The sequence below is a fragment of the Ovis canadensis genome, chromosome 15, assembly GCF_042477335.2.
Source record: "Ovis canadensis isolate MfBH-ARS-UI-01 breed Bighorn chromosome 15, ARS-UI_OviCan_v2, whole genome shotgun sequence".
In the NCBI taxonomy this organism is placed as follows: Eukaryota; Metazoa; Chordata; class Mammalia; order Artiodactyla; family Bovidae; genus Ovis; species Ovis canadensis.
Window position 1 is genome coordinate 61,966,741 of NC_091259.1, and position 27,851 is coordinate 61,994,591.

General features: G+C 44.4%; 1 protein-coding gene across 1 annotated transcript; it reads left to right on the forward strand.

The window, feature by feature from the left end:
* Positions 1 to 420: 420 nt before the first annotated feature.
* LOC138420596 (2-acylglycerol O-acyltransferase 2-like) lies at positions 421 to 27,773 on the forward strand. The gene is made up of 6 exons (XM_069553908.1): positions 421 to 511; positions 5,438 to 5,616; positions 8,491 to 8,695; positions 9,013 to 9,187; positions 10,233 to 10,432; positions 27,619 to 27,773. Exons 1-6 carry the CDS (start codon positions 421 to 423, stop codon positions 27,771 to 27,773), a joined length of 1,005 nt encoding a protein of 334 aa, XP_069410009.1.
* Positions 27,774 to 27,851: the final 78 nt, after the last annotated feature.

Here is a 27,851-nt window from a genome sequence, read left to right on the forward strand (position 1 = left end):
TTACTTGTAAAGGGGAACCATGGACCTGACAGGTGAAAGGAGACAGACAATTACTGCAGCCAAACAGTTGTGTAAGTGTAAAGAGTGCAGGATTGCCCTATACTTGCTGCTTCAATTGCCCAGTAGTGGGCAAGATTTGAGCAAAGGTGATCTGGCAGATAATATATTGCCTGGAGTCCACTGCACTTCTCTTTCTCTGTAGTAAGTTTCATCCAGGCCAGGTGGTTTTGAATATTTCACCTAGGATACTGTTCCCTGCCAGGGTAGGTGCAATGGGACTCTATGGCTGGCTGGAAATCCACCCTCAGCCCCCCACACTCCCACAGATGCTTAACAAGCTCTGGCAGCAACAAAACCCAGCAGGTGTCTCAGACCACAGCAGAGCTCAGAGAAGCCTCCAGAGGAAGCAGAGGAATCAGCATGGTGGAGTTTGCACCTTTGTTTGTGCCACTGGAACGCAGGCTGCAGACCTTCGCGGTCCTGCAGTTGATCTTCTCTTACTTGGCCCTGCGTAAGGAAAGCTGAGATGGATTTGGGAGGCCATGAACACCTGCCGTTTCAGGTGCACATGGTGCATTGATGGGGAAAGATACAGGTCCTAAGGTGGATGCTGAGCTCATTGCCTGGGGATCACCTGGGATGAGGGACATCTTGCTCACAGGGCCTTGGGCGAGCTTTACCAACAGGAGTGTGTGTCTGACTGTCTGTGTCCACCTCAGCTTAGCCTGGGACCTGGGAGTGTCCAGAGGAGGACAGAGAGTCAAGTAACCTTGGGCCTGGAGCTAGAAGGAGGGGGCTGAGAAAAGGCATCCAGACCCTCTGATGCCAGGAACAGTAGCTTGTACCTTGACTCTTATCTCGAGGGCAAAGGGGATCCCCCAGAGGACTTTAGGTACAGGAGTGACAAGGTCCAATCTGTGGGAGACAAGCTGTAATTTAGGGATCTTCTTGGTTGGGGTGTTGGGGGCAGAGAGATGACAGGGAGCAGTTGTTAGCAAGTCAGATTTGGGTCTGCTTGTGGGAGCACAGTAAAGCTCCTATACTGACACTGGGTTGTGGTCAGAGAAAGTGCAGGCTTTATTACAGGAGCCAATCAAGGAGTCCAGAGACTTAAGGCTCAAAAATGCCTGAAACCTCTTTGATTACCAGGGAACGGTGTCTAGAGACTGGGTGAACTAGAGATGGTGGGTGCATGATCAACTCCTAGAGAGTCGTCTGATGGATGGTGGTGAGGTAACTTGGAGTCACCATCATCAGCCTTCTGGTTTCCCCTGGTCTGAGGTCTATGCGCTGGTGAGCAACCTCTTCCACCTGCTGGGAGTTCAATATCTGCAAAACCGCTCAATGATGAGTCTCAATATTATCTATGGTTCTTGGGAACAAACTAAAAAGTTTTGAATTTGTGGAATGGTTAAACTGTTATTTTCTTGATTGGGACTGTTTTCTTTCATGTTTATGATTTCTCTTTATAATTTTATTTTTGGAATTTGGTGAAGGCTTAGGAAGCTGAGGATTTTCTACAAATAAGAGGCAGGCAGAGGACACAAGAGATCTTTCCCAGGAAGGCTGCATAGGTCTTGCTCAATTACAAGGTCAAAATCTATATCAGCTGTCACCTCATAGAGCCATGATTGAAAGCTAGTCCCCTGATTATTTTTGTGTTTGTACAGCCCATGAGTGAAGTATGGCTTTTGCATTTTAAATGATTTTGCGCCTATACAATATCCTCCACATTGCCTCTTGAGCCCCATTGTCTGAAATGCTTGCAATCTGGGTCTTTAAAAGATTACTTACCCTGGTCTAGGGAAGCTGGCAGTGGGTGGAGAGAAGGGGCTCTTTTCCAAAGATATTAGGAGATAAATGTACAAGACAGAATGTACAGGCCATTAGGAAAGTAAGTTTTCCCGGGAGGCCAGTAAATGTTGCACATATGCGCATATGAGCAGATGGTTCATGCTGGCCTAGTGCAGCTCTTTGGGGAGGGGCAAAGATGTGGCCAGAAATGTCAACCGGGACCTGTTACTAAGGACTCAGGCCCCAGCAACAAGTACTTTCCAGTGGGTTACTTGTTTAATCTGTTTCTTTCCTCTTCTCTAGAATTCACACACTCACACAGAAAGGTAAGCTCCTTTCAGATAGTTGGTCTTGTTCTCATCTGCATCTCCATCTCCTAGAAGAGTTAATGTTGATAAATGCTTGTTGAATGAATGAATGTTGGGAGCATGATATGGACATAATAGAATTGAAACTACCACTCATCCTGCTAGTTTTCTGTATGAGGTTAGCCAACCTGAACACCCTCTCTGGGTCTCAGTAAAGTGGGATTTTACATCTTTCCTTCTTGTCGTTATGAGGGGAAAGAAGGTGTTTTCTTTCTTCAGGGGCTGAAAATGCACCCAAGTTAGGATTTTGCCTGCTGACAGTACTTAAAGGAGAGGCCAGAGTGAGGGAGATGTTTAGATGGGGGAGGTTTTTCTGATCAAGTAGAAATGCCCACATTTTAAAATTCTTTTTTCTGCCTGAAAAGCAAATACATGCTATTTTAACACATCGAAACGAAATGTCTATTCTAAAAGTCAAGGATTTCCCCCAAATCCTACCCTACAACGAACCGCTGTTAACAAGTTGGTTTTATTCTCTCGACCTGGATGGAAGTTCTAATTTCTTGGGTACATAGGTTCAGTTTAGGAAGATGAAAAGAGTTCTGAGATGAAGGTTGATATAGTTACACAACAATGTGAATTAATTTAATTACACCAAATTGACTCTCAAAAATTATTTCACATATATTTCCAGGAGGGAGATTTCTGGGTCCTATTGTATTCTAATTGTTTTATAAGAAATCTCTATACTGTTCTCCATAAGGCTTCTGTCATAAGCCCATAATTTGGAAGATAGAATCTCCCCAGTGTTCACAATAGCACATTTACAATAGCTAGGACATGGAAGACACCCAAGAATCCATTTGAGTACTACATAAAGAAGATGCCATAATACAAGCAATGGAATATTACTCAGTCATAAAAAGGAACATATGAATGTCATTCTTAGTAACAGGTATGGACCTAGAGACTGTCAAACTGAGCAAAGATAGCCAAGAAAAGACAAATCTCACATGATATCACTTATATGCAGAATCAAAAAGAGGTACAGAGTAGTTATTTACAAAACAGAAGTAGAAAGAAACCTGTGGTTACCAGGGGATGGGGGGAGGATAAATTGGGAGATTTGGATTCACAACACTACTGTATATATAATAGATAACAATAGAATCTGCTGCAAGCATAGGGATCTCTCCTCAGTGCTCTGTAATGATCTGTATAGGAAAGGAATAAAAAAAAAAAAAGCCAGAGTCAATATGTGTATGAGTTTAACAGGTTTACTTTCCTATATGACTGAAACTAATAGAACATGTAAATAAACCATACTCAAAGCAGAGACATTGCTTTGCCAACAAAGGTCCATCTAGTCAAGGCTATGGTTTTTCCAGTGGTCATGTATGGATGTGAGAGTTGGACTGTGAAGAAAGCTGAGCACCAGGGAAATGATGCTTTTGAACTGTGGTGTTTGAGAAGACTCTTGAGAGTCCTTGGACTGCAAGGACATCCAACCAGTCCATTCTGAAGGAGATCAACCCTGGGATTTCTTTGGAAGGACTGATGCTAAAGCTGAAACTCCAGTACTTTGGCTACCTCATGCGAAGAGTTGACTCATTGGAAAAGACCCTGATGCTGGGAGGAGTTGAAGGTACGAGGAGAAGGGACGACAGAGGATGAGATGGCTGGATGCCATCACCAACTCGATGGACATGAGTTTGAGTGATCTCCAGGAATTGGTGATGAACAGGGAGGCCTGACATGCTGTGATTCATGGGGTCTCAAAGAGTCGGACACAACTGAGAGATTGAACTGAACTGAACTGAATGAAAACTTAAAAAAATAATAAACTACCAAAGAGTCATATCGATGACTAGAATATGGTGAACATATTTTACCATCATTAATATTGAAGGGACAAAATAAAGCACTCCAAACACAACCCTGAAGTTAGCACCAGGAGGGCAGGGATTCCTGTCCGTTGTTCAGGGCTTAACCACCAGCACCTGACAGGCTGGAGGTGCTCTGAAGAAAGGGAGCCTTTGTGAGCCCCAAACTACTTTGATTTATGCACTTTGCTACTACTCAGACTGGGCTTCCCCAGTGCCTCAGCAGTATAGAAACTGCCTGCAATGCAGGAGCCACAGGAGATGCTGGTTTGATCTCAGGGTCTGGAAGATCCTCTAGAGGAGAGCATAGCAACTAACTCCAGTATTCTTACCTGAAGAATCCCATGGACGGTGGAGCCTGGAGGGCTACAGTCCACAGGGTTGCAAAGAGTCAGACAAAACTGGAGCAACTTAGCGCCCACACAAGCACTATTCAGACTGGGTCAGAAGTCCCCTGCTGCATGAAGTTGGACATGAATGATAGTCCTGGTTTGCCCTACTTTCAAATGGACTACAGTTGGGGGATGAACTTCTTTATGAGTATGAGCAAAGGGTGTTCAGTGGAAGGAGTGGAATGGAGAGGACACAATATTCTCTAACATTGAGGCTCAATTAGCATCAGATTAAAGACAGTCCCAAAGACCACCTGACCCTGAGTCAAAACCAGGATTATCCTGTGAAGGGACTCAGAATCATAAGTCTGGGAGGAATTGCTCACTGGGGCTGTCTCTGGCCCTGCTGCAGTCCTGATGAACAGACCAGGCCTGAGTTGCCCTCTTCCTCCCTCCTTCCTTCAGCAGGACAGGGCCTGGCAGCAAAGGAAAGAGCTCAGCAAAAGCTAGAGCTCAGGGATTTTTATCAACTGAGCAACTTAGCGTAGCTGGAACATGAGGGGCATGTAATGAGTGAGACTGGAACAAGAGAGGGTATGGGCCACCAGTGAGGAGCTTGAGTTCAGGCTGAGTTGCTTGAGCTGAGCGTCAAAGTTATAAGAAGTCATGAGGGGTCTTTAACTAAAGGGGCAATGTGGTGGGATTTATCTATGGAAAGATGGGCTGGGGATAGACAGGAAGTGGGCTGGGGAGAAAGAATACCTTTTCTCTGGGGTTCTAAAGAATGGATACCAGAAAGAGTTCATCCAGTCACATCTCCATTAGGCCTCTTTTGAGCATCTGGTGTACAGACAGAGGGGGAGGTGGAGGGGGAAGACTCGAATGAGTAAGCGATCTGGTGCAGTGGGACAATGCGAGTAGGCCAACTGGTTTCAAATCCAGGCTCTCAATGTGACACTGGTGGTGTTTACAGCATTCCGTCCTCCTCAAAACCTTGGGAAGCTGGTCTCTTCCTCCTAGGAGGAGGGCTGGAATGGACAGTGCTGCTAGAGCGGGGTATATGCGGAGAGCTCATTCCTTCATACTTCTGACCGCTAATGGTTCCTGCTTCCCTTCCCAGACTTGATCTGCTGTGTAGTCTTCATTGGCCTCCTGTTCACAAGATTCTGGATGATCAGTATCCTGTATGCGATCTGGTGGTACCTGGATCGAGACACGCCACGGCAGGCAGGCAGGCAGAGTTCTTTCATAAGGAACTGGACCATATGGAAGTACACGAAGGACTATTTCCCCATCTCGGTGAGTAAGGGGCTGACTAGGGAGTGGTCAGGACCATAGTCCCCATGTGTCCATGTGGAAGTGTGACCCTGTGTGCAGGGAGCAGAATACTGGGCCGGGAGCAGGAGACAGGCTTCTACCACTATGTGGCTAGGGGAAGAATCAGCTTTTGTCTGACTAACTTCCGTGAGGTGAGGCCACTATGACAACTGATGAATGAACAGGATTTGAGGAACCCAGTAGGCCATGTAGTGCCGCACACTTACGTATCCGACAGGTGTGAATCCCTCCACAGTCTAAGTTTGGTGTGAAGGAATCTGTAATGGAAACAAGCTTTCAGAGCATCTGGCTGACACTTTATCAGATGATGATACTGATACCCTGATAGGGAAGAAGGTGTGAGCAAGGATACAGAGCAGGTTTTTTGACTGCTTTTAAAGTGTGTGCATTGGCTCAGAGAATAGGAACAGAGCAGAGAGCCCTCAGGGTGTATCCTGCCCCTGCATGTTTGATATGTTACGTGTCCTTGGACAGAGCTGTGCTCATTCTGAATCTCAGTTTCCCCAGGGAGCCACTAAACAGTCCACTTCCTCCTCTTCTGCCTATCTCTTAATCCCTGATCTCTGGCTCATGGTACCTCAGGTCCATTTTGTACCCTGGAGCCTGGGCCCAAGGATCAGTTTGTAGGGATGCAGGCCCTTGAACTTCAGTGAACTGGCGTTTGCTCCATTCCTGAATCCCAGACAGGCTAAACCCTTGGATGTAGGCAGTTGTTATGGTTAATTATCTAGTGGGGGACAGGAGGAGGAAGGCAATGTGGACACAGAGAGGTGCCAGGCAGGGACAGGTGGCCTTCTCTGGACACAGGAGAGAAGAATGGATACTGTGTCACCTCTGGGAGTGGACATCATAGGTTGTAATCTGGGTCTGCAACATGCCAGTTGTATGACCTTAGGTGAGTTACACATGCTCTCTGAGCTTCAGTTTCTTCATGTGTAAAGTGGAAATGCTGCCACATACATCATTGGGTTGTGTGGATTCCATGAGACATCAGGTGATCTGGGGCTTCTGAGGACAGCATCTGGCTCTCCTATCACCTGGAACTGCTGTCTTTTGCACATCTGGCAGAAAACTCTGCTGAGCGTCTCTGTGCCGGTCTTATCTGTGTCTGCTCTGTCCCTCCTGTAACCAGGTATCTCCTCCAGAGTATTTCTCGCATAAGACACTACTGACATTGTGGGAAACATCTTTGCAGAAATTTCATGAGCACAGGGTTCAGGATTGTAGCCACTGCAGTCCTGTGGCGAGAACAGCTGCAGACGGCGGGCAGTACCACTGAATGGCCAGCAGAGGGAGAGATGACATGCACTTTCACCTCCCTGTCCTGGACTGTCCCTCAGTCCTGGACTGAGGCCTGCAGGAGGCGCTGTGGCTCACAGAGTCTGACTCTTGTCACCTCCCAGGACAACTTCCAAGTCATCCACACACCTCAACAGAGCAGGCCCTGCAGGGATCTTCAGTGGCCATGGATAGGGGGTTCAGGGAGGCTCTGCTGGCTACAAGTGTACAACCTTAGAGTTGTCAGGTGTTTTGTTCCAATGCCTTACTGAGGATTGTATTCAGAGACAGCCTCTCAGAAATCTCTGAGGAGCTGTTCTAAAAGGGACAGGAGAAGTCAGTACTTATGGGGCTTTGTTGAAAAAAACAAAGCCAAACCAGCCATGTAGCTAAACATCAAAAGATTACTGCCAGTCAAAACGCAGACATCTCCAGTTAATGATTTTCATGTTTTTCTACATATGGGGAGAACAAAATCTGGGCTCACTGCAATATTTCCTGCATGTGCATCCTCACTCTCTGACCAGTATCCTATTTTCTTCCATCCTGAATTCCTTTCAAGGCCCATTGTCAGTTGCAGCTACAGTGGTTGCTGGCTTGAAGGCAGGCAAGCAACATTCTTTGTGCTAACAATTCTGCTGGGGTACTCCACTCACAGTCCTTTGTGCTGTGACTCTATAAGCTAGAGCCTAATGGTGGAGTTTCTAGAGAATTTAGGAGGCTACTTCTGAGCACTGGAACTTTCTAAATGCATCTTATGGGCTTCCTAACATGGTAATGGTACAGATTCAGGCAGTGTTTCCCTGATGACAATTGATTCCCCTTCATCCTGATGATCAGTTCAGGAGCTGGGTTTCTGTGTAAGAGTTCATATCCAGGAACAGCAGTGTCTACAGAGGCTAAGGCCTGAGCAGGGGTGCAGTGCTGTGGGCAGGCTGTGACCTGGTGTCAGGAAGTGCTGCAGACTTGACAGGACACCTTCCTGACCCGTCTCCACCCACACCTGCGGGCATCACTAGAGACTTCATGGCCTTCCTCCCAACCTCTACCTTCAGCATCCTGAGGTCTCTTACACCAAGTCACAGGAACTCAGCAGTCCAGCTCTTTACCCGGAACAGAACTCCAGATACCGCAAAACTTGGTGAGAGGCTCACTCCCTGATGACTCCTTCATTCTGGTAGGGCTCTGCCTGGAACAAGGTCTGCCTTCACATGGGACAATGGCCTGTCTCCAGCCTTCTTCCCAGGAGTCCTAGCTTTGCCTTGGGCACAGTTCTTCCTTCCCAAGCAGGCGGCATTGGCCTCATCCATTCGTGGTACTGTGTTCTCCCTTTCATTCCATAGTCTCCCTGAGCGTCTTCTCTGCTTCCTGCTTGCACCAGGGACAAGGATCCTCAGACAGGCCATCTCTCATCACAGGACACTCACATGGGGTGTGATAGCACTTGGGCACAGGGGACACATAGAAGAGGTCAGCACAGAAACTTAGCAGGGAGATTGGAGTGGGGTTTTGGGGGAGTGGGTGCAGCCCTGATTCACCAGATTGCTGTCCCTGCAGCTGGTCAAGACTGCTGAACTGGACCCCTCCCGGAACTACCTTGCTGGCTTCCACCCTCATGGGATCCTCTGCACTGGAGCTTTTACCAACCTGTGCACGGAGGGCACGGGCTTCTCCTCTGTTTTCCCAGGCATCCGCTCACATCTGATGATGATGCACTGGTGTTTCTGGGCCCCGGTCTACAGGGATTACCTCATGTCTTCAGGTGAATTTTTCCTCTCTTTCTATCCCAGGACTATGAGGGCTGGAGACAGAGGAGGGATTTTTAATGAGGACGCCTGATTGTTCCATACTTCTTGCAAGTGAATGTGTAGTAGACAAGGAGATGAGACCCAAAAGAAGCATTTCCCACAGCTCGGTACTCAGTGCTGGCCTTGGTGGGAGAATTGGGAAAAGGGGTAACACTCAGTGCCTGTCATCAGGGGACTCCCAGCTGGGGAGTAGGGGAGAGCCCAAGTCACATACTCCTGAACCGTGCTTGCTCCCTTCACACTGTACGTGACTGCTTTCCTCTCTCCCCAGGGCTGGTCTCATCAGACAAGGAGAGTGCTACTCACATTCTGAACAGGAAAGGAGGTGGCAACCTGCTGTCCATTGTTGTTGGGGGCGTCCAGGAGTCACTGAATGCCAGGCCGGGAGCCTACAAGCTGGTGCTGCGGAACCGAAAGGGCTTCATCAGGCTGGCCCTGATGCATGGGTACTGGGGAGAGGGCTGGAGATTGGCAAGGATTGTAGTTTAGAGGGAAGACTGCAGAGGCAAATGCAGATCCTATTTTGGCAGGCAGCATCTCCATTCATTAACAATGAACATTGTATGTTGGTGATAGACGCACTGTCTCAGGCCCACATACCCAGAGAAGATTCTAGAAGGAAGATTTTGTAACTAAAGGGATTAAGTGTCAAAGGTCATATTGCTGAAAGGTTGCATTACAGCAGAGATCTAGGAACTCTGGGAGAATGGAGCTTAAGACATAACTTAGAGCTATTCTCCTATTTTAAATATCAGTGAAGAATACTAAGCTAGCTGGAAGAGATTTTCTCAGAATGACTGCAGATGTTTTATATCTGGGAGAACTCTCAGCAGTATTCTGTTTTGTCTTATGATCCTGTAACCAGAAACGGTTAATCCTGAACTTGTGCTGGACCTGCTTTTGTGACTTTAACCCTCATCTGCAGCTTTTGTTACTGTAGGAAGGCATAATGAGCCTAAGGAAGATAACCTGAGTTGCCCTCCTGTAAATGATGTAAGGAAGTGAAACTAACACATTCTCCTGCCTGAGGCTCCTCACTCTAGGGGACATTTGCAAGGATCACATAGTCTGTTTAGTTAGTTTCCTCACCTATATCCCAATCTATGATCCATAAAGAACTTGGCAATCAGCCCTTCAGGATTATTATTTGGAGGCACTAGCCTGCCATCTTCTTGGTCAGCCACTCCAAATAAGTCCCTTCTCATCCCAACACTTTGTCTCAGATTCACTAGCCTATCTTGTGACAAGCAGAGTGAGCATGGACTCAGTATCAATCTGAGTGCCAGTCACTGGCCCTGAGAAGAGCCATGACCTGCCTGAAATTCTAAAATAAGACCATGACAGGTCTGGGAGACACCCAAGGCCTCCTACTTTTGTCCCAGGGCTCTGTCCTCTGTTCCAGTTCCTGCTCACTAGGTCCCTTCAGGAAGCTAGATGACCAGCTTATGCCTTCTTGCCCCTCCATGCGCCCTCTCTCCTGTCTCCCTCTAGGGCAGATCTGGTGCCGATCTTCTCCTTTGGGGAGAATGACATCTATGAGCAGGTTGAGAACTCTCCTGGTTCCTGGTTGCGGTGGTTTCAAGACCAACTTCACAAGAGCATTAGAGGCTCCATCCCGCTCTTCTATGGCCGTGGAGTCTTCCAGTACAGCTTTGGTCTTATGCCCTACCGCCGACCCATCACCACTGTGGGTGAGCCTAGACCCGGGCTGGGAGGGGAAGGGCTATAGAGTAAGAGGCCTGGGCTTGTGTTGCAAGGAGACCTGGACATAAAGCAGTACACCCTTGACATTGTGGAGCACACTTTTCAGTGTGTGAAACAGACACACCGTCAAGTAAGCCTATGAAAGGCAGTCTAGAATGAGAAGAGTAACAGGAGCACAATGGCCAGGAGCCTCTACCGATCACCGTGCCCCTGCCTGTGTCAGGCACTGCACTGGCTCCTTACATGCAGCGGCTTAGTTTTCCCAACAACTTGTGAGGTTCAGTTCAGTTCAGTCGCTCAGTCACGTCTGACACTTTGCAATGCCATTAATCTCAGCACGCCAGGCCTCCCTGTCCATCACCAACACCCGGAGTTCACCCAAATCTATGTCCATTGAGTGGTGATGCCATCCAACCATCTCATCCTCTGTCATCCTCTTCTCTTCCTGCCCTCTGTCTCTCCCAGCATCAGGGTCTTCTCAAATGATTTACTATTCACATCAGGTGGCCAAAGTATTGGAGTTTCAGCTTCAACATTAGTCCCACCAATGAACACCCACGACTGATCTCCTTTAGAATGGACTGATTGGATGTTCTTGCAGTCCAAGGGATTCTCAAGAGTCTTCTCCAACACCACAGTTCAAAAGCATCATTTCCCTGGGGCTCAGCTTTCTTCACAGTCCAACTCTCACATCCATACATGACCACTGGAAAAACCATAGCCTTGACTAGACAGACCTTTGTTGACAAAGTAACATCTCTGCTTTTCAATATGCTGTCTGGGTTGGTAATAACTTTCCTTCCAAGTAGTAAGCATCTTTTAATTTCATGGCTGCAATCACCATTTGCAGTGATTTTGGAGCCCCCCCAAAATAAAGTCAGATACTGTTTCTGTTGCAAGAAGGGGACCCCTTCCAAGGCCTGAAACTAGGCTCTTGTCTAACTCGTGGAAATGAATTGTTGGAGGAGACATATCTGCTGACAAAGCAAGAGATTTTATTGGGAAAGGGAACCCGGGTGGAGAGCAGTAGGGTAAGGGAACCCAGGTGAACAGCTTTGTCACATGGCTTGCAGTCTCAGGTTTTATGGTGATGGGATTAGTTTCTGGGTGGTCTTTGGCCAACCATTCTAATTCAGAGTCTTTCCTGGTGGTGCAGGCATCGCTCAGCCAAGATGGATGCTAGCAAGAGGGATTCTGGGAGGTGGACGGATACACGGTATCTCCTTTCGACCTTTCTAGAACTCTTCTGGTTGGTGCTGGCTTATTAGTTCCCTATTCCTTACCAGGACCTCCTTCATAAAACAACTCACGCAAATAGTTTCTACGGTGCCTGACCAGGGTGGGTGGTTTTAATCAGTGTGTTTCCCCTAACAACTCCCCCATGAGAGACTTCATACTTAAGATACTTCTTGGGAATTGGGGTGGAGGTCTCTTTCTTCTTAATTTCTTCCTGCTGTGCATGGGCATAGGGCATAGGCCTGCCTAAGTGAAAGTGAAGTCGCTCAGTCGTGTCCAACTCTTTGCGACCCCATGGACCGTAGCCTACCAGGCTCCTCTGTCCATGGGATTTTCCAGGCAAGAGTACTGGAGTGGATTTTCCAGGCAAGAGTACTGGAGTGGATTGCCGTTTCCTTCTCCAGGAGATATTCCCAACCCAGGGATTGAACCCAGGTCTCCCGCTTTGCAGGCAGATGCTTTACCTCTGAGCCACCAGGGAAGACTCGTAGGCCTGCCTAGCAGAGCAGAAGTCTCTCTCTACCAGATCTAAGTCAAGGTATTTTTTTTTTTGGCCTGAAACCAGCATTCACCCTTATAATAACAGCAATTTAGTTTGAAACTGTTGGCCCTTTTCAGAGATGAAATAGACAGGGGCCAAACAGGAGACCTAACAGGATGGTCATCTCTGGCCCCTGGAAACAGAAGGCAACATTTGGGGTGAGGGTTGCAGGGTTTGTGACCCTTTTTGATTGGTTGGTGGTGAGGCAACAGAGCTGTGCTCCAGGAATCTTGTGTTCAGTCTGAAGTTACCATCCTCCACCTGGGTGGCAGCTCAAAGACATTGTTATGCATATTTCTTTGAGTAGGAACCAGGACTCTGTCTGGAGGTTGTACCAATCTTTGATTGTTTCTCCTGTTTCTGTATCCCCTCCTTTCCCTGATTAGCAGTTGTTTGAATCCACCCTTTGGAACTCAGGGAAGGTCAATGAGGCTGAATGAAGCCTATATCCTACAGACAAGAAATGGAGAACACAGAACATATCTCTACTCCAGAGCCCCACAGAGTCCTGCTCAGTTTTCTTTTTTTTTTAAATTTTTATTTTTACTTTACTTTGCTTTATAATACTGTATTGGTTTTGCCATACATTGACATGAATCACGGTGTACATGAGTTCCCAATCCTGAACCTCCCTCCCACCTCCCACCACATATCATCTCTCTGGATCATCCCCATGCACCAGCCCCAAGCATCCTGTATCCTGTATCAAACATAGACTGGAGATTTGTTTGTAACATGATAGTATACATGTTTCAATGCCATTCTCCCAAATCATCCCACCCTCTCCCTCTCCCTCTCCCACGGAGTCCAAAAGTCCGTTCTATACATCTGTGTCTCTTTTGCTGTCTTGCATACAGGATTATCATTACCATCTTTCTAAATTCCATATATATGTGTTAGTATACTGCATTGGTGTTTTTCTTTCTGGCTTACTTTACTCTGTATAATAGGCTCCAGTTTCATCCACTTAGGGAACAGGGCAACTATGACTGTGATAACTTCCTGTCAAAATGGGGCATAGGACTGCCTCAGCTTGGAGTGTAGACACTGAATTGGAAGTATTTGAGTTCCAAGTTCTAGATCTGAGTCTTGTATAATTAAAATCTCAATCTCTTGGTCTGCCATTTTGGTGTAACAGACCCAGTTAGAAGTAGTTGGAGGAGTGATAACTGGAATTTAGTAGACAAAATAAATCTCATTTCTTTTTAGAAGAATAGGCCTGAAACTCAGTCTGGACCTGGCACTTTGGGGAGACTTGTAGCCAGGGAGTCAGTTACCTAGTTTTACAAAAAGTAAGGTTGCAGTTACTAGCTTCCAGCAGACATTGTTTTGAGAATGGTGGCATCTAAGCCTGACACAACTCAGAAAACTCGTGTTTAGCAATACAACGTCTAATCTGAAATTACACCCATAGTATCATAGTATCACCTAGTTATTTCCCAGGATGTCTGAACCATAGCTACTCTATTTTGACTTTTAATTGTAAAATTTTTCCTTAATAGCCAAAGCAGATGTCACCGTTAATGACATCAGTGTTTTTCTAGGTATGAGACGATGCAAGAATTGGAACTCATAAAATCTTCTCCTGAAACGATCTAACTATCTGAAGGCCTGTTCTGCCAGTTTTTCCCAGAGCACAGAGTGCCTCATTCCTGATTTTCACCCTAAACTCCTTTCAGGGGCATTGAAAGTCAGCAGTTGCGGTGGCCATGAGTTAATCTTTGTAGATGTAGATGGTGAGTATCAGTCTTCAGTTGGCAGAGCCCCTTTTTGCTCATAAACTTGACCATGATTTTGAGGGGGGCATTTCATGACCATTTTATCCCATGGTGCTGAGAATGTCCATTCTCAGGTTTGGCAAAGATTTTGTTGACAGGCCACTCAATGTGCTGTTACTGGACTAGGCCATAAAACAGTATCCAAAATTCTCTGGACCACCTGTCTTGCTAGCCTCTTGGTCCAGGAAAATATTCCCTCTTGTTGCTTCTTCCCATATCTAGAGTTACACTGTTATCAACATTGATCTCATATGGGACTATATATTATTCTATTAGAGGCCTCAGACACACATTTGGCAGTGTAAGAAACAGCAATTTTGTAAAACAGGTGAAATACAAATAACATAGCCAGCAGTATTAGTAAAGTCACAAGTTAAGAGCTTCCATTAGATGTAGCCCAGTATATCTCAGGTCATCTGACTTAGTCTACTCTGTAGAATCTTTATCTTCCAGGGAAATTATATACTGGCACCACCGTCTATAAGGCACATAGCTCAGTTTTCTAGTGTTACTAGACTGATTATCCTTAGTATGATTTAATTGTTTCCAACACAGAGGAGACTTTAAACCTAAATTACCATATCCTGGTGTTATCTATATAAATCCATCCCATAATAGTGGGAGACTTTTTTCCTCCTTTGCTGAAGCTTTTCTTGTTGCTCTGATTCAGCTTGAATAATAGAAAAAAGTTCAAATTTATGACCAGAGTCAGAGAAGGCATTATTAATTGGCCCAGTGAGGGGATCCCATCTAGTAATATCACAGTGACCTGAATATGACTATAATTTTTTTTAAGTAAATTTTCTTGGGGCCAACCAGTTAGAGTCTTGTAGTAGAGAAACTTACCAAGGTAACCCAGAACTAGACACAGGTAATTGGCCGCAAACCCAACAAGTGGATTGATTTCTAAAACTACCATAGGATCAGGCCTATGATAGAAAAGCATTTGATTTATATGCAAAGGTCTAAGAAATCAAGAAAACATTATAAATGATCATATGAGTCAGGTCCAGCATCTTGGGTAAGCTGTCTACCTCTGATGTCATCTTCTCATCCTGGTGTAGTGTAGTTTCTCCTGTTTGAGCATCATTTTAAGGTGCGATCAGGTTAGCTGTCTTTTCTATAGACCAATCCAGTGTAGGGGCCTTTGGAAGTGGGAATTAATCTAAGAGTTAATTTTCCTGCAGTTTCATTGTGCATGAGCTAGTTAAAAGTACCTGATAAAAAAGTCCTTCTGTTGCAGGAAGGGGGACCCCTTCCAGGGTCCGAAACTGGGCTCTTGTCTAACACTCAGAAATGAATTGTCCAAGGATACACATCTGCTGACAAAGCAAGAGATTTTATTGGGAAAGGGCACCTGGGTGGAGAGCAGTAGGGTAAGGAAACCCAGGAGAACTGCTCTGCCACATGGCTCACAATGTCGGGTTTTATGGTGATGGGATTAGTTTCCAGGTGGTCTTTGGCCAATCATTCTAATTCAGAGTCTTTCCTGGTGGCGCACGCATCGCTCAGCCTAGATGGATGCTAGCGAGAGGGATTCTTGGAAGTGGACGGACACGCAGTGTCTCCTTTAGGCCTTTTCCGAACTCTTCTGGTTGGTGGTGGCTTATTAGTTCCGTATTCCTTACCAGGATCTCCTGTCATAACAACTCATGCAAATGGTTACTATGATGCCTGGCCAGGGTGGGTGGTTTCTGTCAGTGTGCTTCCCCTAACACTTCCATCCAGGTTGGAGACAGTCCCTTAAATTATGTCTTTTTCCAGTCTTGGTTGCCGGTCATGAGGCATCTGATCTTCATCCAACGATAGATTACTGAGATAAGCTTCAGAAACAAACTTAGGGTGTTCTTTAAGACTTCAATTAAATTTTACATTAATACCACATAACAGCAAACAACTGTCCAATAAATGAGTCTTACTACCTCATTGTTAGATCTCCATTAACAAACTGGGATTTAACATTTATTAAAATATCTTTTTCTCCCTAAAATTACCCTCATTTTTACCAAATATAACCAAATTAAGGCTAGCTTGTTTCCAAAATAGGTCTCTTCTCACTAACTTTGGTCTGATGATTTATATGACCATAATTGATCATAGACATTTTATTTTGCTGAAACATTTATGGAATCAGTGAACTAAAATGGACTGCAATGGGTGAATTTAACTCAGATGACCATTATATCTACTACTGCGGGCAGGAATTGCTCAGAAGAAATGGAGTAGCCATCATGGTCAACAAAAGAGTCCAAAATGCAGTACTTGGATGCAATCTCAAAAATGACAGAATGATCTCTGTTCGTCTCCATGGTAAACCATTCAATATCACAGTAATCCAAGTCTATGCCCCAACCAGTAATGCTGAAAAAGCTGAATTTGAATGGTTCTATGAAGACCTACAAGACCTTTTAGAACTAACACCCAAAAAAGATGTCCTTTTCATTATAGGGGACTGGAATGCAAAAGAAGAAAGTCAAGAAACACCTGGAGTAACAGGCAAATTTGGCCTTGGAATGCGGAGTGAGCAGGGCAAAGACTAATAGAGTTTTGCCAAGAAAATGCACTGGTCATAGCAAACACCCTCTTCCAACAACACAAGAGAAGACTCTACACATGGACATCACCAGATGGTCAACACCGAAATCAGATTGATTATATTCTATGCAGGCAAAGATGGAGAAGCTCTATACAGTCAACAAAAACAAGACCAGGAGCTGACTGTGGCTCAGATCATGAACTCCTTATTGCCAAATTCAGACTCAAATTGAAGAAAGTAGGGAAAACCACTAGACCATTCAGGTATGATCTCAATCAAATCCCTTATGATTATACAGAGGAAGTGAGAAATAGATTTAAGGGCCTAGATCTGATAGATAGAGTGCCTGATGAACTATGGAATGAGGTTTGTGACATTGTACAGGAGACAGGGATGAAGACCATCCCCATGGAAAAGAAATGCAAAAAAGCCAAATGGCTGTCTGAGGAGGCCTTACAAATAGCTGTGAAAAGAAGAGAAGCGAAAAATAAAGGAGAAAAGGAAAGATATAAGCATCTGAATGCAGAGTTCCAAAGAATACCAAGAAGAGATAAGAAAGCTTTCTTCAGCGACCAATGCAAAGAAATAGTGGAAAACAACAGAATGGGAAAGACTAGAGATCTCTTCAAGATAATTAGAGATACCAAGGGAATATTTCATGCAAAGATGGGCTCGATAAAGGACAAAAGTGGTATGGACCTAACAGAAGCAGAAGATATTAAGAAGAGGTGGCAAGAATACACAGAAGAACTGTACAAAAAAGATCTTCACGATCAAGATAATCACGATGGTGTGGTCACTCGTCTAGAGCCACACATCCTGGAATGTGAAGGCAAGTGGGCCTTAGAAAGCATCACTACAAACAAAGCTAGTGGAGGTGATGGAATTCCAGTTGAGCTGTTTCAAATCCTGAAAGATGATGCTGTGAAAGTGCTGCACTCAAAATGCCAGCAAATTTGGAAAACTCAGCAGTGGCCACAGGACTGGAAAAGGTCAGTTTTCATTCCAATCCCAAAGAAAGGCAATGCTAAATAATGCTCACACTACTGCATAGTTGCACTCATCTCACATGCTAGTAAAGTAATGCTCAAAATTCTCCAAGCCAAGCTTCAGCAATATGTGAACCATGAACTTCCTGATGTTCAAGCTGGTTTTAGAAAAGGAGAGAAACCAGCGATCAAATTGCCAACTTCTGCTGGATCATGGAAAAAGCAACAGAGTTCCAGAAAAACATCTATTTCTGCTTTATTGACTATGCCAAATCCTTTGACTGTGTGGATCACAATAAACTGTGGAAAATTCTGAAATGGATGGGAATACCAGACCACCTGATCTGCCTCTTGAGAAACCTGTATGCAGGTCAGGAAGCAACAGTTAGAAGTGGACATGGAACAACAGACTGGTTCCAAATAGGAAAAGGAGTACTTCAAGGCTGTATATTGTCACCCTGCTTATTTAACTTATATGCAGAGTACATCATGAGAAACGCTGGACTGGAAGAAACACAAGCTGGAATCAAGATTGCCAGGAGAAATATCAATCACCTCAGATATGCAGATGACACCACCCTTATGGCAGAAAGTGAAGAGGAACTCAAAAGCCTCTTGATGAAAGTGAAAGAGGAGAGTGAAAAAGTTGGCTTAAAGCTCAACATTCAGAAAACGAAGATCATGGCGTCAGGTCCCATCACTTCATGAGAAATAAATGGGGAAACAATGGAAACAGTATCAGACTTTATTTTTTTGGGCTCCAAAATCACATCAGATGGTGACTGCAGCCATGAAATTAATAGACGCTTACTCCAAGGAGATCCAACCAGTCCATTCTGAAGGAGATCAACCCTGGGATTTCTTTGGAGGTAATGATGCTGAAGCTGAAACTCCAGTACTTTGGCCACCTCATGTGAAGAGTTGACTCATTGGAGAAGACTCTGATGCTGGGAGGGGTTGGGGGCAGTAGGAGAAGGGAACGACAGAGGATGAGATGGCTGGATGGCATCACGGACTCGATGGACATGAGTCTGGGTGAACTCCGGGAGTTGGTGATGGACAGGGAGGCCTGGCGTGCTGCAATTCACGGGGTCACAAAGAGTCGGACACGACTGAGCGACTGAACTGAACTGATCTGAAACATATATAGAATCTCAGACTGAACTTTTAAAATAAAACAGGGCTGGGAAACTCACACCAAAGGCTTACCACAGATTTTGCCTAACAAATTTAGGTGAAGTCTTCCCTTTTTAAGGTCTCAAAAAATTTTTGAGACTTTTGTACCTGTTAATGAGATAACCTTCCTGTCTCATTTGATAAACTTACTGGAAACCCAAGAGTTTCAAATTTCTGGAAGAGTCAGATAGAGAGAAAATATAATTGTTTTGTTTATAACATATAATTTTACCAAATTATTTTCATAGTTAGTTTGAGAGGAAGGTTTTCCTTACTCCCAGAAAACACAAGATTGAAACCTGTAATTTTTCAGATAGAAACCATAAAAGTAATAAGCATATTCGCTGGTTCATTCAGTCCTTTGTTATCTTTTGCGGAGTCATCAGGTTTTCCATTAAAATACCAGCACATATCAAAATGTTAAGAACTCCATGTAATTTCTAGGATATCTGTATTAGTAATTTTACCATGGACTCTGATGCTGGGAGGGATTGGGGGCAGGAGGAGAAGGGGACGATGGAGGATGAGATGGCTGGATGGCATCACTGACTCGATGGACCTGAGTCGGAGTGAACTCTGGGAGTTGGTGATGGACAGGGAGGCCTGGCGTGCTGCAATTCATGGGGTTGCAAAGAGTCGGACACGACTGAGCGACTGAACTGAACTGAACTGAATTTTACCATACATTATAACATGAGAGGATTTATTATTCATTTGATAATCTTTTTCATGTAATTTAACCAACCAAATCAGAGAAGGCGATGGCACCCCACTCCAGTACTCTTGCCTGGAAAATCCCATGGACAGAGGAGCCTGGTAGGTTGCAGTCCATGGGGGCGCGAAGAGTCGGACATGACTGAAGCGACTTCACTTTCACGCCTTGGAGAAGGAAATGGCAACCCACTCCAGTGTTCCTGCCTGGAGAATCCCAGGGACGGGGGAGCCTGGTGGGCTGCTGTCTATGGGGTCACACAGAGTCGGACACGACTGAAGTGACTTAGCAGCAGTAGCAGCAACCAACCAAATAAACACAGTTTAATATCTCTCTTTGGGATGTTTCAGGGGCCCTCTGAAGCACCCCAAAGTTAGCTAGAGGTCAAAGGAACTTCAAAATAATTCGATTTAGGAAGTTTTATCAAAAAGATCAATTGAAAGCATTTAGAACATTTGGTCAGATTTAGTCAGTGTCGATGGGTGTGCCATTTAGCTTGTTGATATGTCACAATGGGCGTAAATACCAAGGCTCAAGGTCTAGTGAAAATCAGCTCCTCCATATTGGACCTAGTTGACTCTAACCATTTTTCTTATGGTTGTGTCATTCTTAACAAAAGCCTTTTATCTAACTAATTGTAATCCAATTTTAGAAAATCCTGATCATTTAGAACTCTTTTTAGTATTTTTTATACCTTTTATTTTTTAACTGAAAACACACTTCCTACTGTCCTTTAGCAACCAAGAACTAACTTTTATATTAGCATTTTATAGATTGGTGAGCATAAATACCAGTGATAATTTCTAAAACCCTTGCTTTCTTAGAACATTTTAGGATGGCACCAAACATTATTCATTTATAGTCCCAAATCTCTTTAGTTTCTCTGTAAAAGGAAATTAGTGTTTAGTAGTAAATGTTTCAAAATCTTATTTTATTTGGAAATGACCTAACTATTCAATAGACTTCCAACACTTAGCACACTTAGCACAACCCTTAGAAATTCAAGTTATGCCAGTCTGGAGAGACTATTTTAGACAGATATTCCTAAAGAATAATTATTCTTAAGAGAGTTTATATAAAAGCTCATATCTCGTTTACATTTTTTTAGAAGTTTCTTCACTCGAGGTAATTTCCTTGTTGACAAACTTGTAACAGATATAATAGTTAACTTATATTAAACATAGGTACAATGAAAATATTCTACTTAATATTAATTACTCCAAGACATGTCTATATTAGATAGGTCAACAAACAAACATTAATATCAGGTATTTAACTGAATATTTCCCAGTTCACATGAACCTGGAATTTATTCTTTGACTTAGAATTATTTGATTTATAAGCCCTTACATTTCTTTAAGCCAATTAAATAGGACTCATTTACAAATTAACCTCAAAAATGTTACACAGAGACAAAGACATACCAAGACATATTTAGACAGACACAATGTAAGATCTAGCTTCATTTTCTAAGTTTAGTCATTAATTAGATATTACAATATAAAATTTACTAGTTTATAAAAAAACAGTTGAAATAAATAAACAATTTAAAGGCTTTTTCCCCCTTTCCCTCAGTCTCAGGAGTTAGAGATGGTCTAGATAAGTGTTCTTGAGAGCCCTGGTCTCAAGGAACAGGGAAAGAAAATCAAATTCTAACAAAATGGTGACAGGTCTAAACCAAATGGTGGCCAGATAAAGCAAAACGGTCATCAAAAATCACAACACAGAATACAGAGTTAAAACACACACATATAAACCTGGCAGTCCTCATCAGACACTCCCTTAAATACAAGAATACAGTCCCTCAGAAAACCTATAGAGACACATAACTTCAGATCCAAGTACTAACAGAGTAAAGGGAAATATCTCAGGTCTTCAAAGATTTCAAAGGGAGGAAAGGAAGCCAGGTTGAAAGAAGAAGGGGAAGGAGGCGGGAGAGGGGGACAAAAGGGGTGGCCTTACAGACGTCTCCTGCCACCTGCAGATTCCCAGGCATTATGGGACTTTACCCTGGGCCTCCAGAGAAGGGAGGACTGGAACTCAGCCCTATCAGAAATCAGACCAGACCAGAACCAGAATTCGAGTTCTCTGCCAAGAGGAGGTGATCAGTCTCCAATCCTCAGCTCAGGCTGAGGCCCTTCGACCAGATTCCTGCATCCAGGACTGGGGGACTAGAAAAACGGGGAAGGATAGGAAGGTTAAGGAGAGGAAAGAGAGAGGGAAGGGGTGAGAGGTCAATAAAGTCTCTTGTTCCTTACCGGTCGGGGCACTCTGCCCAGTTGTTCTGTGTCAGGAAGAGACCAGGGACAAAAATGTCCCAGTTGTGGTTGCTGTGTCTGGTCCATTGGCAGGCAAGCTGGCCCCTGAGTATCCCAAATGGTCAGGATGTCAGTCTCAGCAAAGAAGAGTCCCTGCCAGAGTCACCATTTGTTGCTGGAAGGGGGACCCCTTCCAGGGCCTGAAATTGGGCTCTTGTCTAACAGTTGGGAATGAATTGTGTGAGGAGACACATCTGCTGACAAAGCAAGAGATTTTATTGGGAAAGGGCACCCGGGTGGAGAGCAGTAGGGTAAGGGAACCCAGGAGAACAGCTTTGTCACATGGCTTGCAGACTCGGGTTTTATGGTGATGGGATTAGTTTCCGGGTTGTCCTTAGCCAATCATTCTGACTCAGAGTCCTTCCTGGTGGTGCACAACTTGTTCAGCCAAGATGGATGCCAGAGAGAAGGATTCTGGGAGGTGGCCAGACAGGTGGTGTCTCCTTTTGACCTCTCCTGAACTCTTCTGGTTGATGGAGGCTTATTAGTTCCCTGCTCCTTACCAGGACATCCTGTCACAAAACAACTCATGCAAATGGTTACTATGGTGACTGGTCAGTGTAGGCGGTTTCAATCAGTGTGTTTCCCCTAACATTTCCACTGTTTCCGCATCTATTTGCCATGAAGTGATGGGACCAGATGCCATGATCTTAGTTTTCTGAATGTTGAGCTATAAGCCAACTATGCTCTGACCAGTGCATTTTCTTGGCAAAACTCTATTAGTCTTTGCCCTGCTTCATTCTGCATTCCAAGGCCAAATTTGCCTGTTACTCCAGGTGTTTCTTGACTTCCTACTTTTGCATTCCAGTCCCCTATAATAAAAAAGGACATTTTGGGGGGAGTTAGTTCTAAAAAGTCTCATAGGTCTTCACAGAAACGTTCAACTTCAGCTTCTTCAGCATTACTGGTTGGGGCATAGACTTGGATTACTGCGATATTGAATGGTTTGCCTTGAAAACTAACAGAGATCATTCTGTCATTTTTGAGATTGCATCCAAGTACTGCATTTCAGACTCTTTTGTTGACCATGATGGCTGCTCCATTTCTTCTAAGGGATTCCTGCCCTCAGTAGTAGATATAATGGTCATCTGAGTTAAATTCACCTATTCCAGTCCATTTTAGTTTGCTGATTCCTAGAATGTCGACGTTCACCCTTGCTATCTCCTGTTTGACCACTTCCAATTTGCCTTGATTCATGGGCCTAACATTCCAGGTTCCTATGCAATATTGCTCTTTATAGCATTGGACCTTGCTTCTATCACCAGTCACATCCACAGCTGGGTATTGTTTTTGCTTTGGCTCCATCCCTTCATTCTTTCTGGAGTTATTTCTCCACTGATCTCCAGTAGCATATTGGGCACCTACTGACCTGGGGAGTTCCTCTTTCAGTATCCTATCATTTTGCCTTTTCATACTGTTCTTGGAGTTCTCAAGGCAAGAATACTGAAGTGGTTTGCCATTCCCTGCTCCACTGGACCACATTCTGTCAGACCTCTCCACCATGACATGCCTGTCTTGGGTGGCCCCACACGGCATGGCTTAGTTTCACTGAGCTAGACAAGGCTGTCGTCCTAGGGTGATTAGATTGAATAGTTTTCTGTGATTATGGTTTCGGTGTGTCTGCCCCCTGATGCCCTCTGGCAACACCTACCATATTACTTGGGTTTCTCTTACCCTAGATGTGGGATATCTCTTCACTGCTGCTCCAGCAAAGCTCAGCTGCTGTGCCTTACCTTGGACGAGGGGTATCTGCTAAATGCCGCCCCTCCTGACCTTGAACGTGGAATAGCTCCTTTCGGCACTTCTGCGCCCATGCAACCACTGCTCCTTGGATGTGGGATTGCTCCTCCCGGCCACCACCCTGGCCTCGGGTGTGGGGTAGCTCCTCCCAGCTGCCGCTCCTCTTCCAACAACACAAGAAACAGCTCTACACATGGACATAAACAGATAGTCATCACCGAAATCAGATTGATTATATTCTTTGCAGCCAAAGATGGAGAAGCTCTATACAATCAACAAAAATAAGACCAGGAGCTGACTGTGGCTCAGATCATGAACTCCTTATTGCCAAATTCAGACTTAAATTGAAGAAAGTAGGGAAAACCACTAGACCATTCAGGTATGACTTAAGTCAAATCCCTTATGATGATACAGTGGAAGTGAGAAATAGATTTAAGGGCCTAGATCTGATAGATAGAGTGCCTGATGAACTATGGACAGAGTTTCGTGACATTGTACAGGAGACAGGGATCAAGACCATCCCCATGGAAAAGAAATGCAAAAAAGCCAAATGGCTGTCTGAGGAGGCCTTACAAATAGCTGTGAAAGAGAAGTGAAAAGCCAAGGAGAAAAGGAAAGATATTAGCATCTGAATGCAGAGTTTCAAAGACTAGCAAGAAGAAAGCCTTCCTTAGCGATCAGTGCAAAGAAACAGAGGAAAACAACAGAATGGGAAGGACTAGAGATCTCTTCAAGAAAATTAGAGATACCAAGAGAGTATTTCATGCAAAGATGGGCTTGATAAAGGACAGAAATGGTATGGACCTAACAGAAGCAGAAGATATCAAGAAGAGGTGGCAAGAATACACAGAAGAACTGTACAAAAAAGATCTTCAAGACCAAGATAATCACGATGGTGTGATCACTCACCTAGAGCTAGACATCTTGGAATGTGAAGTCAAGTGGACCTTAGAAAGCACCACTACGAACAAAGCTAGTGGAGGTGATGGAATTCAAGTTGAGCTGTTTCAAATCCTGAAAGATGATGCTGTGAAAGTGCTGCACTAAATATGTCAGCAAATTTGGAACACTGAGCAGTGGCCGCAGGACTGGAAAAGGTCAGTTTTCATTCCAATCCCAAAGAAAGGCAATGCCAAAGAATGCTCAAACTACCACACAATTGCACTCATCTCACTCGCTAGTAAAGTCATGTTAAAAATTCTCCAAACCAGGCTTCAGCACTACGTGAACTGTGAACTTCCAGATGTTTAGGCTGGTTTTCAAAAAGGCAGAGGATCAGAGATCAAATTTCCAACATCTGGATCATGGAAAAAGCAAGAGAGTTCCAGAAAAACATCTATTTCTGCTTTATTGACTGTGCCAAAGCCTTTGACTGTGTGGATCACAATAAACTGTGGAAAATTCTGAAAGAGATGGGAATACCACACTCCCTGACCTGCCTCTTGGAAACCTATATGCAGGTCAGGAAGCAACAGTTCAAACTGGACATGGAACAACAGACTGGTTCCAAATAGGAAAAGGAGTACGTCAAGGCTGTATATGGCCACCTTGCTTATTTAACTTATATGCAGAGTACATCATGAGAAATGCTGGGCTGGAAGAAGCACAAGCTGGAATCAAGATTGCCAGGAGAAATATCAATCACCTCAGATATGCAGATGACGCCACCCTTATGGCAGAAAGTGAAGAGGAACTAAAAAGCCTCTTGATGAAAGTGAAAGAGGAGAGTGAAAAAATTGGCTTAAAGCTCAACATTCAGAAAATGAAGATCATGGCATCTGGTCCCATCACTTCATGGGAAATAGATGGGGAAACAGTGTCAGACTTTATTTTTTGGGCTCCAAAATCACTGCAGATGGTGACTGCAGCCATGAAATTAAAAGATACTTACTCCTTGGAAGGAAAGTTACGACCAACCTAGATAGCATATTCAAAAGCAGAGACATTACTTTGCCAACAAAGGTCCATCTAGTCTAGGCTATGATTTTTCCAGTAGTCATGTATGGATGTGAGAGTTGGATTGTGAAGAAAGCTGAGCGCCGAAGAATTGATGCTTTTGAACTGTGGTGTTGGAGAAGACTCTTGAGAGTCCCTTGGACTGCAAGGAGATCCAACCAGTCCATTCTGAAGGAGATCAGCCCTGGGATTTCTTTGGAAGGAATGATGCTAAAGCTGAAACTCCAGTACTTTGGTGACCTCTTGTGAAGAGTTGACCCATTGGAAGAGACTCTGATGCTGGGATGATTGGGAGCAGGAGGATAAGGGGACGACCGAGGATGAGATGGCTGAATGGCATCACTGACTCGATGGATGTGAGTCTGAGTGAACTCCGGGAGTTGGTGATGGACATGGGAGGCCTGGTGTGCTGCGATTCATGGGGTCGCAAAGAGTCGGACATGACTGAGCAACTGAACTGAACTGAACTGAAGCCAACTTTTTCACTCTCCTCTTTCACTTTCAACCAGAGGCCCTTTAGTTCTTCACTTTCTGCCATAAGGGTGGTGTCATTTGCATATCTCAGGTTATTGATATTTCTCCCAGCAATCTTGATTCCAGCTTGTACTTCTTCCAGTCCAGCGTTTCTCGTAATGTACTCTGCATAAAGTTAAATAAGCAGGGTGACAATATACAGCTTTGACGTACTTCTTTTCCTATTTCGAACCAGTCTGTTGTTCCATGTCCAGTTCTAACTGTTGCTTTCTGACCTGCACACAGGTTTCTCAAGAGGCATGTCAGGGAGTGTGGTATTCCATCTGTTTCAGAATTTTCCACAATTTATTGTGATCCACACAGTCAAAGGCTTTGGCATAGCCAATAAAGCAGAAATAGATGTTTTTCTGGAACTCTCTTGCTTTTTCGATGATCCAGCAGTTGTTGGCAATTTGATCTCTGGTTCCTCTGCCTTTTCTGAAACATCTAAAGCATCTGGAAGTTTAAAGTTCACGTATTGCTGAAGCCTGGCTTGGAGAATTTCAAGCACCACTTTACCATTGTGTGAAATGAGTGCAGTTGTGCTGTAGTTTGAGCATTCTTTGACATTGCCTTTCTTTGGGATTGGAATGAAAACTGACCTTTTCCAGTCCTGTGGCCCCTGCTGAGTTTTCCAAATTTGCTGGCATATTTAGTGCAGCACTTTCACAGCATCCTCTTTCAGAATTTGAAATAGCTCAACTGGAGGGCCTCTCATCCCCATTTTATTGATTGCAAACATAGATGCACAGAAGGTAAATCACTTCCAAGAGATCACCCTGCCATTGGTAACAAAGTTGAAGTTTGATAAGGGTATTTGACTTTTTATTATGCAAGACAAAGAGGGTTTAATTCTGACCACAGTGTCTAATGACAGTAATTGGAGAAGATAGATACAATACCATTGCAGGTCTGTTAGAATTGTGTGTAAAGTAGCAATCAGCAGTCTGAAGGAGAGCCAGAGGGATTTCCTTGTAAATAATGGGCATGAGTTTTAGTCCATAGACTTGGCACCATCTTTCAGCTATTTGGTTTCTTACTGAATTCCAACTAGGTTCCAATGGTAGTGCTAATGGAGCTGTTCATCTCTACTCACCCAGTCATTTCGTAATTGAGTTCAGACAACCTCCTCTATCAAAATTTTGTTGCATTGTGTGGTGTTATACTTAGGAATGTTTATAGAACTGCTACCTCCAGACCATTTCCAAGAGAAGACATGGCAGCTGCTTTCTGATCCACCTTCTCCCATAGACATAAGCTCTTCCAATCATGGCATCTGAGAATCCCAGATTCACCTTTCCCAGAGGCTAAGTGCACATCCCCAACGCTTATACTCTGGTACTGATTTTTCCTGGCTATGTGACCTTGAACAAGCTATTTAACTGCCATGGGCCTCATTTCCTCAAGAGTCAAACAGGAATAATATCAGGTGATTTCCCTATAGGATTGTTAGCATAACAGAAGAGATAATGCATGCAAATGCCTGCTGACTGTATTGTTGATATATCAGAAGCTTGAAATTGACCTAACATCTTAGAATCTGTAATGCAAAATAGAATTGAAAGGGAGGGAGAAAGAGTGCTTACCTGCTCAGATGACCATTCTAGTAGGAACACCAAGGTCCTTGCGCCTTCAGTGGTTCCTACTCTGGACCACCACTCACCTCTGTGTCTTGCAGTGGGGAAGCCCATCGAGGTGCAGAAGAAACCACATCCCTCCCAGGAGGAGGTGGACAGGCTTCACCAGCGCTACATGAAGGAGCTGGAAAATCTCTTCGAAGCCCACAAGCTCAAGTACAACGTCCCCAGAGACCAACACTTGGAGATCTGCTGAACACCTCCCCAGAGGAAGGGCTCCTCCACAAGGCAGGGCTACAATTAGGAAGGATGGAGGTAGTTGCTGTGATCCCAG

Bases quoted from the DNA above. Each gene is read 5' to 3' on its own strand.
- LOC138420596 (XM_069553908.1), top strand. From the start codon at position 421: ATGGTGGAGTTTGCACCTTTGTTTGTGCCACTGGAACGCAGGCTGCAG. The intron at 5,617-8,490 runs GTGAGTAAGGGG...CTGTCCCTGCAG, and splicing joins AGGACTATTTCCCCATCTCG to CTGGTCAAGACTGCTGAACT. The intron at 8,696-9,012 runs GTGAATTTTTCC...CTCTCTCCCCAG, and splicing joins GGATTACCTCATGTCTTCAG to GGCTGGTCTCATCAGACAAG.